Source organism: Plasmodium yoelii, assembly GCF_900002385.2.
Source record: "Plasmodium yoelii strain 17X genome assembly, chromosome: 12".
Classification (NCBI taxonomy): Eukaryota; Apicomplexa; class Aconoidasida; order Haemosporida; family Plasmodiidae; genus Plasmodium; species Plasmodium yoelii.
The window spans coordinates 570762-586908 of NC_036184.2; the positions used below are offsets into that span (position 1 = coordinate 570762).

A 16147-nucleotide genomic window follows, 5' to 3' on the forward strand; every position below is an offset into this window, starting at 1 on the left:
ATATAATTCATAGGGGAGAGTGATATAGACATTCTTAAAAAAAAAAACAGTAACGGTTTTAGGTAGAAAAAACATCTAGGATTTGAAATTCCATCTAAAGTAAATGCTAATAACTCATATATATATATATATATATATGTACGGCATCTCCATTACTGTGTACCCTCAAACGCTTAAAATGTTGCATGTGAGTACAGTGCAATTTATACAGGTGTATGGAGCCTGTTTTACTTGAATCATAAAATATATTATAAATATAAAAACTAATTAACCATATAAAAAAATTCAAAAAATACAAAAAAAATTAAAAATAAAAAAATATAAAAATATAAAAATAAAAAAATATAAAAATTAAAAAATATAAAAATTAAAAAATATAATAAAAAAAAAAATAATAATAAAAAAGAATAGCATAAATAACATATATATATAGTAGTTGTATTATTAGTGATATTATGTAAGCTTGTATAATGCATATTTGTCTATCTGTATATTCACATAATACATATAAACATATTATGTTAATATGCCTGTGTCTTGTATAAATATAAATATAAATATATATATTTTGTTTACATATTTTTTACAAATTTATTATGTATTGTTTGAATTTTTATCATTTAAATTAAAAATAGATTTCCATTTATAATAATTTTATGTTAATATATATATTATATATATATATGAATTTTAAAGTTGAATATTAACTTTTTGAAAACCAATGTAAAGATAATTTATTTTATGAAATATTAAATATCCTATATATTGTAAAAAAAAAAATAATAAAAGTATTATGTATAAATTAACTAATTTTATATCATTTAAAAGACTCTTAATTTATTATTTATTTTTTATATTATTCTTAATGGCTAAAAATAATAAGCAATATGAATAAATTAAATGAATAAGCATAAAACGGCTTATATCTTCATATTTTAACAACTACACAATCAGTGTAGTTCGTCATTTTAAGGTTGGCATTATCTTAGCTTAATAAAGATCCATTTTAATTAGAAAAAATTGGTCATATGTTTTAAAGGTTTTAAAAAGATAACAACAAAAAATACACCAAACAAAAAAGCAGAAAAAGCACTCATTGCTTTTCTCTATAGTGATTAATGTCGATAAACAATGGATGTAATAAATATATGAATATATATATATATATATATTTATTTATTTGCTTGCACGGCAATGTAATGATATTTTATTATCCAGAATAGTGGATTAACAAAACTATAACCATTAACAACAATAAATAAAAATTGAATGGTAAAACAATCACTTTTTTACATTTTCAAAATGTTTTGTCAAAATCATCATTTTATCGGTGGCATCATGAAGACTAGCCAAAAAACTATCTTTTTCCCATCGTGTCCATTTACGGCTCATTTTATTTAAACAATACTGAAAATAAAAAAATAAAATATACATTTTAATATTTTTAAACATACATTAAGCGTGTGTACATTTCGGGATATGTAGAAATACAATGTTGATTGCATTTAATAATATTTTTGGCTATATAATGAGTATAAAATAATAAAGGAAACATAATAAGAATATGCATTATTAGCATATTTATTATACTAACAATTACATATATACTTATTAAATCATATGTATATGCATAAAATAACTAATTTATCCACTAAAATATCTTTGAAATGGCTTCATAATATTGTGAATGTTATTTGCACACACACATATACTTATGAATTTTTTATATGTAAAATTTAAGTATAAACAGTTAATAGTGATGTTTATTATAAAGTTTATATACTGACCTCGAAATTAGACACATCAGGAACATATCGTGTTGATTTTAACGTTTTAATTATGTTCAAATATTTGCAAATGCTATTTAATAAATGTTCTTTCGTTAAATGAAAATTTTTGTAAAATAAATAAGAATGAGCTAAAAATTCTGTACAAAAAAAAAATATATATTCATACAATTTTTATGATAGTTTTTATGCATATTAGACATTTTACAGCTATATATAAATCATAAAATGTTGAAAGTATACAGTTATTCTATCATGATAAAGATTATTTTCTTTTATTAAAAAAATATGTAAATTCACATTTTCTTTCTTTAATTAATTATTACTTAATTTATTTTTTTCGGCTAATTCTTCAAGATGGTAAATATAATCTCTACAATATTGGCTAGCTGTTATTGTTTCTGAATTCTAAATTTTCGAAAAAAAATAAATCAATATAAAAATGAAAAATAAATAAAATTATGCATAATTTTTATAAGTTTTACCTCAACTATGGATGTAAGATAAATTATATCTTCATAAAGATAATTAGTTAACATCATAGGACCATTATATGTTAGAATAGAAAATTTATCTTTGTTAATAAGGAACAATTCATCAATTTTCATAAAAATATTATATAAATCGATAAGAAATTGTATAAACGTCTGCAAAAAAAGACAATTAAATATATATACCATAATAAAAGGAATACATAAATGAGGTTATACATTTCTTAATAAAATGGTTGTTAGCATATTTTTACCCGCCTATCAAAACTGGTATTGTAATCATTAATATTTTTATATATTTCTCTATTCTTTTCTCTTTCCTTCAATTTTTCAGTTTCTATTTTAGCTAATGTTGGAAATACTTCATTTCTAACAAAAAGACTTTATATATGAAACAAAAAATATACATGCATATATATATATAGGAACAATGTAGGGCTGTGTGCATGTAAAAATTTACATAATTACGCATTTGAGATAACAAAAGTGTATGTTTCAAATTTTCTATACATGAAAATAAAACTTACGAATTTTCATGGATATTATATGAATCCCTTATATTATAGTTAATATTATTTTTTCCTGTCCCACTTCTTTTTCTATAATCATTTATTCTTTGTAATTGAATTTCTTTAAAATTAACAAACTCTTTTGCATTAATACGATACTTTTTCTTATATTTAAACAATTTCTTTATAAAAAAAATGTCATTACTGTTTTTTTTATAGTCTATGTTATAATATATCTTTTCATTATGAACAATGGACAAAAATGCATAAATTAAAAAAAATAATAATGACGTATAAATCATATTTTATAGTTTCTTCTTAGCGTTATAAGCATCTTTAACCCTGATACATCAAACATCTTAGCATTTTTTTATCTCTTTATTTTTTTACCAACATACATACATATATTTATTTACTTCAACTTTATATAATTATTACATTAAAAATACGAAAAAATGTATATAATTTTCACACTTCAAAATTTTCCGCTTTTTAAGCACTTCTCTGTAATAATATATTCCAATTTTTCATCATTTTCTAAAGTATAATTATTTTTCATATTATATATTTTTCTTTTATTTATTTTTTATATAATTTGTGCATAAAAATATGTAATTATTTTATACTTAAAAAAAAAATAAAATATAATATAATAAAAAAAAGGAGAAAATGTGCATTCCATATCGTCAAAAAAAAAAAAATAGATATATATATTTTTTTTTACAAGAAAATTGTTCGATTATGTAACACATAAAAACTACAAAATTAATGGGATAATATAACCCATTATTAATACAATATATTTATATACCTGTATCTATTTACATATCTGAATTTATAATTTCATTGTGGTTTGCGTTTTATTATTTTTATAAATTTATACGCATTTAAAACATGCGCTATATTTGTATTATGTTTTTTCCCCCGTCTTTATTTTTATAGTAATAATTTTTTTTCCATATAATTTGGTAGAGGAAAATATATATTTTCCATTACTAAGAACGAGAAAAAAGGTGGGGGGGGAAAAAAAAAAAAAAAAAAAAGTTTTAACAGATACATAGGTTATTTTCATTATTATTTATATCTTGTATGCCTATATAAATCCATTTTACAAACAATATTACTTTTTGTTCATATCTTTTCTAAATCCATATAAAAATTTGTGTTAAAATATAACCATTGGTATGCTTCTTTATGTCCATATTATTTCCTATATGTTTTGATAGGCTAACACGAATATATATGATTTTATAATTTTGTGTTTTTTCCAAAAAAATTAAAAAAAATATATATTAACAAATATACACAACTGAAGTAATATATACGTTAAACTTAATTTCAAAATTAATAAGTTTTAGTGATAATTTACTAAGTTGTATATTACACATCGGATTACAAAGCCTATAATATGGGGTAACGCGAAAAAAATAATAAAATAATAAAATCTGAGATGAAAAATGAAAATATAAAATTTTCACTCAGTAATTTATATGGTCAATTCGATAGAGACAAAAACAAGTCAAATAGAATTTGCAATAAAACTGGCACATCTATATTGCCAATTAATAATCATAAAATATATAAAAATAACAAAAATAATAGCGTGTCAATGATTCACAATTTTGAAATTAACAAAACCGACAACAGCTCAAACAACAACCCCTCATATATAGAGAATAACATAAATGACAACTTGGAAAAAGATATAGAGGGATCAAATAAAAATAAAAGTAAAAAAACGACGAATGAAAAAGGGAAAAATGCAAATAACAAAAAAGGAATAAGTTTAAATTATATAGTTAATTATAATAGATATGAACCCAAAATATCAATTTTAAAAAAAAGCATATGTATTTCTACAGCGAAAAATATAAAAAATAAACGAAATAATAACCAAACTTCATCAAATATTTCTAACAATAATAATAATAAAAAAAAACAATATATAAATTGTAATTTTAGGTATTATGTGTTGGAAAAAAAATATTTAACAAATTCTTTAGATGGAGATAATATAGAATGGAAGCATATAGAAAAAGTGGATTACATTATTTATGACGATACAAATTTAGCTTGCCCAATTTGTCTTGAAAATAATATAATATCACCAAGGATAACAAAATGTAGACATATTTTTTGTTTCCTATGTATTTTAAAATATTTTATAGATGAAGGAAAAAATCAAGCATGGAAAAAATGCCCTATATGTTTTGAAATAATTAATGAAAATGATTTAAGATGTGTTAAATTTCAATATGTTAAAAAATATGATATAAATGATAAGATAAGTATGTGTTTATTATTTACACATAATAAAAAAATTGATATAAAATGTGAAAAATTATATTTTAATAAAAATTTTAAAGTTACTAATAATAATTTTATTAAAAATAAAAAAAATATGGATTTTAAAGATATTGTAAATTTAGATACAACAATTCAAAATTTGTATTCTTTTAGTCAAAATAATTCAGAAAAAATACTAAAATTAAATTTAAATTTAGGAGTACAATTTTGTAAAATTTATTATTTATATAACCCTCTTTCTCTATTGTTAAAAGATTTAAAAATTTTATATTTTATTCGTGAAAATAATAAAAATAAATTTTTTATATCCGATCAAGATATTATACAAAAAGCTATAACCAATATCAAATTCAGGATAGCAGAATATATGAGTATACCAATTGAAAAGTTGGATTCAAATCTTTTATATATTGACGAAGGAACAGAATTGGACTTGGAAAATTTGGCTGATTCTTTTTACTTATACAATAATTTGGCACAAGAAGTTTATGTAATTATCCTATTTTTATTTATCCACTATATATCCAAATGCCTTTTTTACTCTCAATATGTATATATATGCATATATATTCGTCTTGTATTTTTTTTTCACTTTGCAGGATAGTATAGAACAAATTAAAAAAGAGATGATAATTGATTCTCTCGGAATGCCAACGAAAAAAGGTGTATCTTCAGATCGAAGAGAGAGTACTGATTCAGAAAAAAATAATAATGAAAATGGTTAGAATAAATAAGAAAATAAATATATGTGTTCATTTTCATATAATATGTGTATTATAAATTATTATGTTCGATAATCTTTTATATTTTTAATTTTCAAAATCACTTGTTAATATATAATTCGTTAATTTTATAATATTTTTTTTTTTTCATTTTGTTATTTGCAGAAATATATTTCTATCAAAGTATCGATGGACAATGTATATTCCTCGATCCTTTCGTTTTAAAGTTTGTTTTAAAAAAAAACAATATATCAGACACCCATACAAGTATTTTTCTATATTCAAAAAATATTGTATAAAATATATTACGCTTGCACTTTAATAGGTTAATTCTTTTTGAATATAATAATGACATGGATAAAATTCCCAAATTTTTGTATAACAAGCATATTACATATATTGAATCCTTTGAGCTAACTGAAAAAACTAAGAAAAAGTAAAATATATCACAATTAATGATCATATAATAAATAAATCACTATATATGTATGTGTATATTTAAATAAGTAGGTATCTTATATGCATGATTATTCGTTTTTTTTTTTTAATTTCTATAATAGATACACATTTTTATCATGCTTACCTCTTGGGATAAATGTTTCATTTGCCACACTAAATATTGGTAAAATTATATTCCCCTTGTTTAACTATATAATAATGTAGAATTTGTGCATGTATATCCACACATTGCTCAGAATATATATACACACATACTTATCTATTATTCATTTTTCTCAGATGATGTTATATCTAAAAGAACCCAAACTCACTTTGCGGTATTTATAGACCATTCATTTATTTTCATTTATTTTCATTTATTTTCATCATCGCTACCTTTTTCATCTTTTCTTTTACCTTATTTTTACGAATTATAGAAGGAAATATCAGAGCGAAATAAAAAGAATTATAACATTTTAAGTAAAAAAAAGAAGGAGGAAAAACTGTTTCAAGCCTTAGCGGTAATAAATCATAAACCATTTTGTGTTAATAATATATGTGTATACATGTTTCATATGTATGTAATGTATACATGTTTATAATCCATTTTGTATGTAACAGAATGAGGAAATTGCTCGAAAGGAAAAACGTTACTGGGACCTCCCAACTAATACAATAAATATAAACATCCCCGAAAAAATTGGAAGTTCTAATAAATTAAGGTATATATATATATATATATACATTTATATAAAATTCAATTTTTGGGTTTTATTTTAATATGTATATAAATATATGTATGATCAATTTTCGTTGTATTTATTTTAAGGCTATCAAATCAAATAGGAGGAAATATATATTCTCAAACAGAAATATATGAAGATGAAATATTAAAATATGAAGACTTCATGCCATCAGAAGAATTATATTATATAAATTCAAATAGTCTAGATTATGATCAATATGAAAATCAATTTTTTGATGCAATGGAATTAAAAAAAAAAAAAATGAATAATAATTTTGGTGACAAAAAAAAGAAAAAGAAAAATGATATCGAAAATTATAAGAAAAGTAAATGTGACAACAAAAACATTGCTAATAAATCTGCTGCTGCCACAAAACAACAATCCTTAGATGACGATGATCAAGTTTATCAAATATCCAAAAGTTTTCTTGATGTTGCTAAATCTAATTGCAATACTAAAATTGATATTAATGAAAAAAAGGAAGATAATATATCTATTGGTAGTGGTACACTTAGTATTAATTTGATGGATTGTATTAAAATCAAAACAACTAAAAAAAAAAAACCAGAAAATAAAAACTAAATGAATATATTTCATTATTTTAATAGTTAAAAATGCAACTTTGCATATTCAGGCTGTATTTATTTATATATATTTTTGTTTTAGTATTACAAATGTTTGCATTGCGCAATTACTTTTCTTTTATTTTATATACTTACATATATATAATATTTCCATAGACTGTCTTTTAGTGTCGTTTTTTGTTTACATTTATCATATTAAATATATATATATATGTAACACACACATTTTTTATTTAATATCTCCTTTTATTCTTAATAATATACTATGTTTCGAATTACATTGTATTCTTTATTTACCTTATTATGTGAAATATTTTTTTTTTCTGTTTATTCTTAAGTACACACAATATATTAATCTTTATTATTACTAGATAATAGGAGATTGTATTTATTTTAAGTAAGCATAATATTTAATTGTTTTGAATATTAATTTTTTTATTTGTTAAAAATATTCATTATATGCTTACTATCGTTTTTTCCATTGTTCTTTTAATTTTTTGATTTTTAAATACATTTGTCAATTTTCACTTTTTTATTTTGCTAAAATTTTTATTTAAAAAAAAATTGAATAAAAAATAAGTATATAGCATATTGACTTTTATGAGATAACTTATGTCTAGTTTGAAATATACATAATTTATTTGTTAATACATATAAATAAGAGGGAACAAATTATCCTTAATCTCTTTACAATATTTATTCAAAGCCTATATAGGTAAACCCTATTATACGTGATAATATATTCTTTAGTATATTTTAAAATTAAAAACTTTAAAATAGGAATTATACTAAAAAATAAATGTCGTTCATCAAAAGAGTTGATAATTATAAATGGAATATCCAAAAAAAAACATTTACTTTCCGAATATAAATGGCAAGAAAGCGTATACAAAATTAATTAAAAAAAATGAAAATTGCATGATTTAGCGCAATTACAAAATAGTAAAAATGAAATTTATTGAATTGAATTAAAAAATATATTTCATAATTTCATAATTTCACAATTTCATGATTTCACAATTTCATAAATTTGTAGAAAAATATGAAATATGTATATCGAAAAAATTAAGCATATATGTGTATATTCATCGTATATATTTATAAACATATCCTTCCATAGAATAACATGTTATATTTTATAAATACGGGTGCATAAATTTAATTGGATTTTTCTTTATCTTTTAAGTATTTTTTTTCCAAAAATGCTTGTTTGGATGCTTCTAATTTATCCTTTAGTTGTATGTAGAACATTATGTTGTTATTGTCTACACCTTTAGAATATGATTTTTCTTCAATTATTTTTGAAAGTATAGCTATTTTATCATCAAGAAGTTTAATTTTTTCATCATTCGAAAATGAAGAATATAAAATATGAGCTCTTTGTTTATGTGGAATATCTCCCTGATTATCATCAGAATTATTTTGTTCAAATTGATCTTCATCTTCTTCTAAAAAATTGAATGATTCTTCTAACAGTGTTTTATAAATATTGTCTGCCTTATAAATTTTATCATTATTATTATTTTTATCTTTTACATCATATCCTAAATCTTTATATAAATCACTAGTGGATATATTTCGATTGAAAAGGGGATTTTCATCATCACAGTAATTAATATCACTACTAACTGTAGCATTAGTAGAATTACTATTATTATTACCAGTATCAGTTTGATATATTTTTTTTTTGAAATCTTCAGAATTTATATATAAACTTTTTTTTTGTAATTTGGCTAGCCAATATATATTTTTTTTTTTTATATTCGATTGCCTTCTAAAAAGAATAGATTGAGTAAGTTTTTTTTCTAATGATAAGCGATCTTTTAATATAGCTTTTCTTTTTTTATCTTCTAATATACGATTTCTGATTATTTCTCTTCTTTTTTTTTTATCTTCTTTAGTTTGCAATAATAATTTTAATTGTTTAATTCTTTCTTCATTAGTAATTTCACTTAACTTGTGTAAATATTGAGCTCTATATATTTTTCTTAAATCTCTCATTTGTCTTTCCCACATATATAATTCACATTGATATGGAGTTATTCCATTATACATTTTATTGTACATTTGTTGGTATACACTTTCATTTGATAATAAAAATTCTAATCTTCTATCCAGTATTTCTTTTCTTACATTTGGAGGTTTTATAATTTCTAATATTTTTTCATTATATCCAACTTTTGCTCTTGGTATTATACGTGGCATTCCTAGTTCACAAAATAATCTTTCTTTTTCTTTTAATCTTACTAATCTTTTTACAGGATTACTAAAAGGCCCTATTTTTCTTTGTGGTTTTTCTCTTAATTGTGCTCTTTTGAATTTTCCGAACACTCTCATAAAACGAGAGGCATATAATACCCTTTGAAAATTATTTGCATAACTCATTTTTTTTGTTATTTTTTAAATTTATTGTTTAAAAGTTGAAATGCTATTATATATGCATCTTGTTCCTATTGATTAGTGTTTCCTTTTACACCATATAATCCATATATATATTAAGAGAGTAGTAATGTTTGAATTTCGTTTTTTAGGATATATATATATATGAAAAATATTTAGCTTTGGCTTGAAATGCTTTACGAATTTCACATTATTATATCATGATTTTATACATAGTTTTATAATATCCAAATAAAATAGTACATTCCAATAATTTAGGTGAATTATATTGGAAAGAAGTTTAATATGCATAGTTATTTTTCTTTTTTTTTAATTATTTTATTTTCTACACTATGATGTATTTTTCCTGTGATATAAAATTCGACACCTTTGACCAAAAATTAATTTACCAACCCTGTTTACATTATATTTATGAAATTTTCGAATAATCAAAATTTTTCATTTAATTCTATGTATCCATTTTTTTGTTTAGCAGTTGTGCTGTTGTTTTTATTTATTTTTTGACCGTGTGCTCCATTTTATTGGATATATCTATACATATGTATATGTTCGTTGTAATAATAACCATGTAAATAAACATATGTATGTATATATATATATATATATACATACATTTGTGATTGGATATTCTTGTATGCATACATTTATGCTTAAAAATGTATATTCAGATATATACACTAGCATATGCATACAAAGAAAGAAAATGCTAAACCACGAATAAACATCAAGCAAAAGGAAAATTGTCAAACTTTACTATATATATTTACTTTGTTAATTTACATAAATAATAATTTATTTTTCATAATTTTTTTTGGTTATTTTATAGAAGAATGGTGGTAGTATATAAATTTATTACAACTGTTAAGTCTTTTTTTTCTTGTTTTTCTTTTTTACATTGTTTTTATTAGGAAAATATTTATCTATCGTTTCATATATATACTAAAAGTTTCATGCACCAACGTACAGCATTAAAAAAAAAACAAATTATAATAAAATAACTAATGAATAAAATAATAAAACAAATATAATATATTTATACTGCACACAAAATTATGACATATTAAACTGCACTATATCTCAAAATATTTTTATTTATTTTTATTTTTTTAAACATAAAAATTATTATGGTAGTTTAAAAGGAAATAACTTTTTTTTTACATTTTATATTTTGAAGGTTGTCTAGTTAATGCATTTTTCAAAATATTAACTTAAAAATCGTTCGAACAAAATAAGTCTCTCTGTTATTTTTCGTATATGTTTTTTTTTCGCTCTCTATTTTTAATAATTAAATAAAAGAATATATGCTTACGTAAAAATAATCATTACGTTATGCTAATACACAGAAGATAAGCATTGTTTTTTCATACATATAAAATTGATATTTATCGATATAAAAAATTTTAGTGTATCATATAATTTTGAAATATATAGAATATTTCGATAGTGATCAAATTATTTACTCTGTAATTTTACTATTCGGGAAAAAGTGAAACCGCACCACAAAGGAAGAATAATAAAATACATAATAAAAGACCAACCAAACATATATAGACATAAATAATAAATATAAATAATGTATATAAATAATATATATAAATAATATATATTATTTATATGCATTCCACCCAATATATATTTCTATATTCAACAAAATTAATTACACACATATATACTTTTAAACAATGAAAAAGATATTAGTTTTTTTTGTTATTTGTTTTTTTAAAATATGGAGAGAAACTGCTGAATGTTCTAAATACCCAAAAAGAAAAAAACATGGAAATGCTATGAAAGAAAATTATTTAAAAGACGAACATTTAAATAATTACAGCTTCATGATGGTTAAGCCAAATGACGAAAAGGTTATGAATGACAATGCAAAGAATATCAATGCGAATAACAATCTGAATAACAATATGAATAATAATGTGAATAATAATGACAATAATAATAATCGTGACAATAATAATAATAATAACGACAATAATAATAATAACGACAATAATAATAATGACAATAATAATAACGACAATAATAATAATAACGACAATAATAATAATCGTAATGATAACAATAATAACAATAATAATAATGAAGAAAAAAAAAATGATGTCCCACCCGAAAAAAAAATTAATAAAGAAAATTTATTAGAATATGGAACACATGACAAAAATGGGCATTTCATTCCTTCTTACAAAACATTAACAGATGAAATATTATCGACAAGCAATGCATTGGTATTTTTTTTATATTATACATTTATATATGTTAAATGATTTCTTTATTCATTCATATTACATATTTATTATAATTATTTTTTTTTCTACATTACAGGAACGAGCTTCAAATTACCTAAAAATTACATGTTCTCATCTCATGAAAATTCTCGAATTTATTCCAGACTCTAAGATATCAACACAATATATAAAAGTTGATAATAAAAATGTTTACTTAAAAGATATTAATACTGAATGTCAGGATATTTTTTTTAGTTTAGAAAAATTAACTATGACCACAATTGTTCTTAATTCAAAAATCAATAAGTTGGTATATGTTCAGGATTCTTAAAAATCCTAAAAATGTGGGCATAAATCGGAGAGCAAAGAAAGAAACGCAAATAAAAGGAAAACATACATAATGGAAAACCGAAGAAAATTAAATAGAAAAACAAATTAAATATTTTATATAGTTTTCAAAATTTTTCATGATATAACATCCATCCGTCTTATAAATCGTTTTTATTGTTTGTAATCCTATAAAATAAATAAATATATATATATATATATATATATATATTATGTAGGTATTATCATATTTGTTTTTTTTTCATTTCATGTATATGATATATATAAAAAATGAATACAGGTATTATGTATGCACATGAACAATAAAGCTTTTTGAATAACTTTTTTTATTCATATTTTATTATGATTTATATTTATTTTTTGTATATATTACTCTTATTTTTGTCTTTTTTTTCGAAAAAGTAATATCATTTGTATTTGTTGTTTTATCGTTTTTTTTGTTTTATGTTTTGTGATTTAAGAAATATTATTTATTTTTATATTTTTTACTTTTCATTCGTTTTTTTTTGTGAAGGTTTTAAGTAAATATATAGCATTTGAGATTACAATTTTAAAAAATGCGGAAATATGACCTTTAAAAAATATATACATATTATGCATATATATATGCATATATTTTTGTATTCATGATTTTAAAAAATGTGTATATGTATTGGTTTTAAACTTTTTATATTTACATTAAAAAAAAAATTAATTTGTAAAAAAAATATATTTGAAAGAATAATAAAAATTTTCATACTTGAAGGGTTTTCTATAAATACATAGATATGCATAAGAATTAGCATATTCCCAAAACATACTCGCATATTTATATGCCACTGAATATGTATGATGTTGGAAAACATTTACTAATGTGCCAATTTGTGTGTGCATTTTCATACTTGAACAATGTATTATTCCCATATAATGTAATTTTACAAAAAAATAAAAAATTAATTAAAATTATGGAAATATTAAAACTATAATATAAGCATTGTAAAAATAGATAAATATATACAATAACTTTTGATTTATGATAAACTATACATATGTATGAGGGTTTTTATTTTTTCTTTGAATGTGGTATAGCAGCCCCATAAAGATTTGGAATAGATACAAGAAAATGTAAACCTGGTTCTAAATCACCAAATCCTGTTGTTCCACCTGAATACAACCTTCTATCATATGGATGGTAGCCCAATAATTCTTCTTCTTCTTGTAACTGAAATTTTGCTTCTTCAATATATGGAGCTAAATATGGTATATATGGGTCATAGTTTTGCTCTGATGGATGTAAGTATAGTCTTAGGAAATTTATGTGTGTGCCTCTTAACATTCTTCTATATCTTTTTATTTTTATATCTTTTGGTAATAAAGATATGGCTCTTTCGATTACTGGATCTTTATCACTGTACATGTCATCGTACATTAAACCTAATTAAAGAAGCAAAAATTATTAAATCATCAATTGTTAAATGGCAAATGACAATATTTGGATACGAGCGCCACAATTGAAGTACTAATACACAATAGACAATAATAATGGATATAAAATAACTTTATTTTACATATAACTAAATAATTAGTTCTCATTTTTATCGAAAAATTACAATTCATTTTATTTCAGTATATCTTTGTTATGATAATAAATGCTTATTCTTTAAAAAACAAACAAAAACATACACAAAGGTCGGGAACATAAAACGATATTTTTCCTATGCATATATTTATCACATTTTTTTGTATTACCATGTTCTCTCAAAAATTTGGTCGTTGCACAATATTGCCATCTTTCAAAGGGTCCTCGGATAAACTTAAAATAATAAGGGAAAAATGCATTTTTGAAAGCTTCAGTTAGTCTATTTGTTTTTCTCTTTGTTGGTTCATATTCTAATTTCTTAATATCTTTTGAGCCTGCTTTTATAATGTATTTACAAATTTCTTTATGTAATGACATTTTTTTTATTAATACCTATATTTCATTTACTTTAATTCATTATATGACATTTGCTATATTTCATATATATGCACATATATAAATACACAGTTACAAAATATAGTAGTTACAAAATATAGCAGTTACTAAAATTATATTTTATGTTAATAAATTATCTTCTAATTGTTATAAATAAAGCATAGTAATATTTTTATAAATTATTACGTAATGTCCATTCAGCAAATAATTTATTTCCCCAATTATTTAAATCATGACTAATTTATATATAATATAATTTAACTAAAATAATTAGTCAAAATAAATGTATAATAATGTACAAAAATGTAAAATAAATGTATAAAATAAACACATAAATAATATAAATAAGTGTATATATATAAATGGAAAAATATTATGTATTGTGTAATACATACGTTCCAAAAAAATTATTATATTAAAAAATTCACGAAATTGTGTTAACATATATTTAAAAAAAAAAAAAAAAAAAAAAAGTGGCAAATAAGAATGAAAGTATCAGCAGATTGTATAATCATATATATTATCATGTATTTATAGTACATAAATGTAAAAAAAAAGAAAAAGATAAAATGTCAATAATTTTAAGTACTAACAAAAAACATTTAAAATTTATACACAAATTAATTATAATATTTTGTAATGGAAAATATTTGTTTTTTTCCTTTTCATTCCGCAATAAAATTTATGCAATAATTAAACGAACTGGCAATATTCTATACTTGTATGTTTTCATATGGCATAGCAACTTTTTTTAAATATTAACGAAAAATATGAATAACTCACACAATTATATCAGTTTATATATTTTGTTTTAATTATTATTAATATTTGGCAATTATATAGCCTTTTCTTACACATTTATTTTAATATGCTATATTTTTGGTTTATTCGAAAATATTTCTTTTTCTATTATGCATAAAACAACTATATTCTATTAAATTTAAACTTATTTTTTAAATAACAAAAATTTTAATAATAGAAATTGTAAAATATATTGATATTATCATCACACATTCACATTATAACCTTTTTAAGATAATCATATTTTTGCATATACACACACGTGTGCATATAATTCTTAATTGCCTCATATATTAAGTTGGTGTTTCATATATGATAAACGAGAGATTTTAAGAAAACGTAACTATTTTTGATCGAAAAAATAACTTCAAAAATATATATGTTTATTTCTTTACCTTTTCATTAATTACTATGATGATATTGTATTAAAAATGTTTTCCTATTTTGAATTATATTTTTTGTTAAAAAATTGTTGCGATATTATGTATTGGCAACCTTTGAAATTGGTTAGAGAAATAATTTAGTAGAATAAATTTTTTAAGAATGCTTTTACTTTTATATACGTAGTAAATAAAAGTTTTATATGTTTTTTGCGTATATTAATATACACACATATATATATATATATATATCCACATATATATCTCATATCTAATATAAATAGATATATACATGAAACGAATATATTCATAATAACACTATAAAAAACAATTCAAATTGAATAAATATAACAATTTTGTTATATTCAAATAATATAAAGCACAACTCCTCCACTTAATAAAATGAGTCATGTTTCGGAATTGTGTAGTTATTAACTTCACACACG

General features: G+C 21.0%; 5 protein-coding genes across 5 annotated transcripts; 2 read left to right on the forward strand and 3 right to left on the reverse strand.

Moving 5' to 3' along the window:
• Positions 1-1281: 1281 nt before the first annotated feature.
• Positions 1282-3089, reverse strand: PY17X_1213500 (heme oxygenase, putative; the record flags this gene model as incomplete). Its single annotated transcript, XM_022956741.1, has 6 exons — positions 1282-1407; positions 1788-1927; positions 2114-2195; positions 2273-2434; positions 2533-2659; positions 2806-3089. The coding sequence occupies 6 exons, from the start codon at positions 3087-3089 to the stop codon at positions 1282-1284; spliced, it is 921 nt and encodes a 306-aa protein (XP_022812598.1).
• Positions 3090-4396: 1307 nt separating this feature from the next.
• On the forward strand, positions 4397-7582 carry PY17X_1213600 (RING zinc finger protein, putative; the record flags this gene model as incomplete). The annotated part of the gene is made up of 9 exons (XM_022956742.1): positions 4397-5584; positions 5694-5814; positions 5982-6042; positions 6142-6252; positions 6377-6438; positions 6555-6592; positions 6692-6775; positions 6876-6976; positions 7084-7582. The coding sequence occupies 9 exons, from the start codon at positions 4397-4399 to the stop codon at positions 7580-7582; spliced, it is 2265 nt and encodes a 754-aa protein (XP_022812599.1).
• A 1160-nt stretch (positions 7583-8742) lies between these two features.
• Positions 8743-9969, reverse strand: PY17X_1213700 (conserved protein, unknown function; the record flags this gene model as incomplete). Its single annotated transcript, XM_718735.1, has 1 exon — positions 8743-9969. The coding sequence occupies one exon, from the start codon at positions 9967-9969 to the stop codon at positions 8743-8745; it is 1227 nt and encodes a 408-aa protein (XP_723828.1).
• Positions 9970-11666: 1697 nt separating this feature from the next.
• PY17X_1213800 (rhoptry associated adhesin, putative) lies at positions 11667-12549 on the forward strand (the record flags this gene model as incomplete). The annotated part of the gene is made up of 2 exons (XM_718535.1): positions 11667-12218; positions 12316-12549. 2 exons carry the CDS (start codon positions 11667-11669, stop codon positions 12547-12549), a joined length of 786 nt encoding a protein of 261 aa, XP_723628.1.
• Positions 12550-13608: 1059 nt separating this feature from the next.
• Positions 13609-14502, reverse strand: PY17X_1213900 (cytochrome b-c1 complex subunit 7, putative; the record flags this gene model as incomplete). Its single annotated transcript, XM_718536.1, has 2 exons — positions 13609-13979; positions 14295-14502. The coding sequence occupies 2 exons, from the start codon at positions 14500-14502 to the stop codon at positions 13609-13611; spliced, it is 579 nt and encodes a 192-aa protein (XP_723629.1).
• Between the last annotated feature and the right edge of the window lie 1645 nt (positions 14503-16147).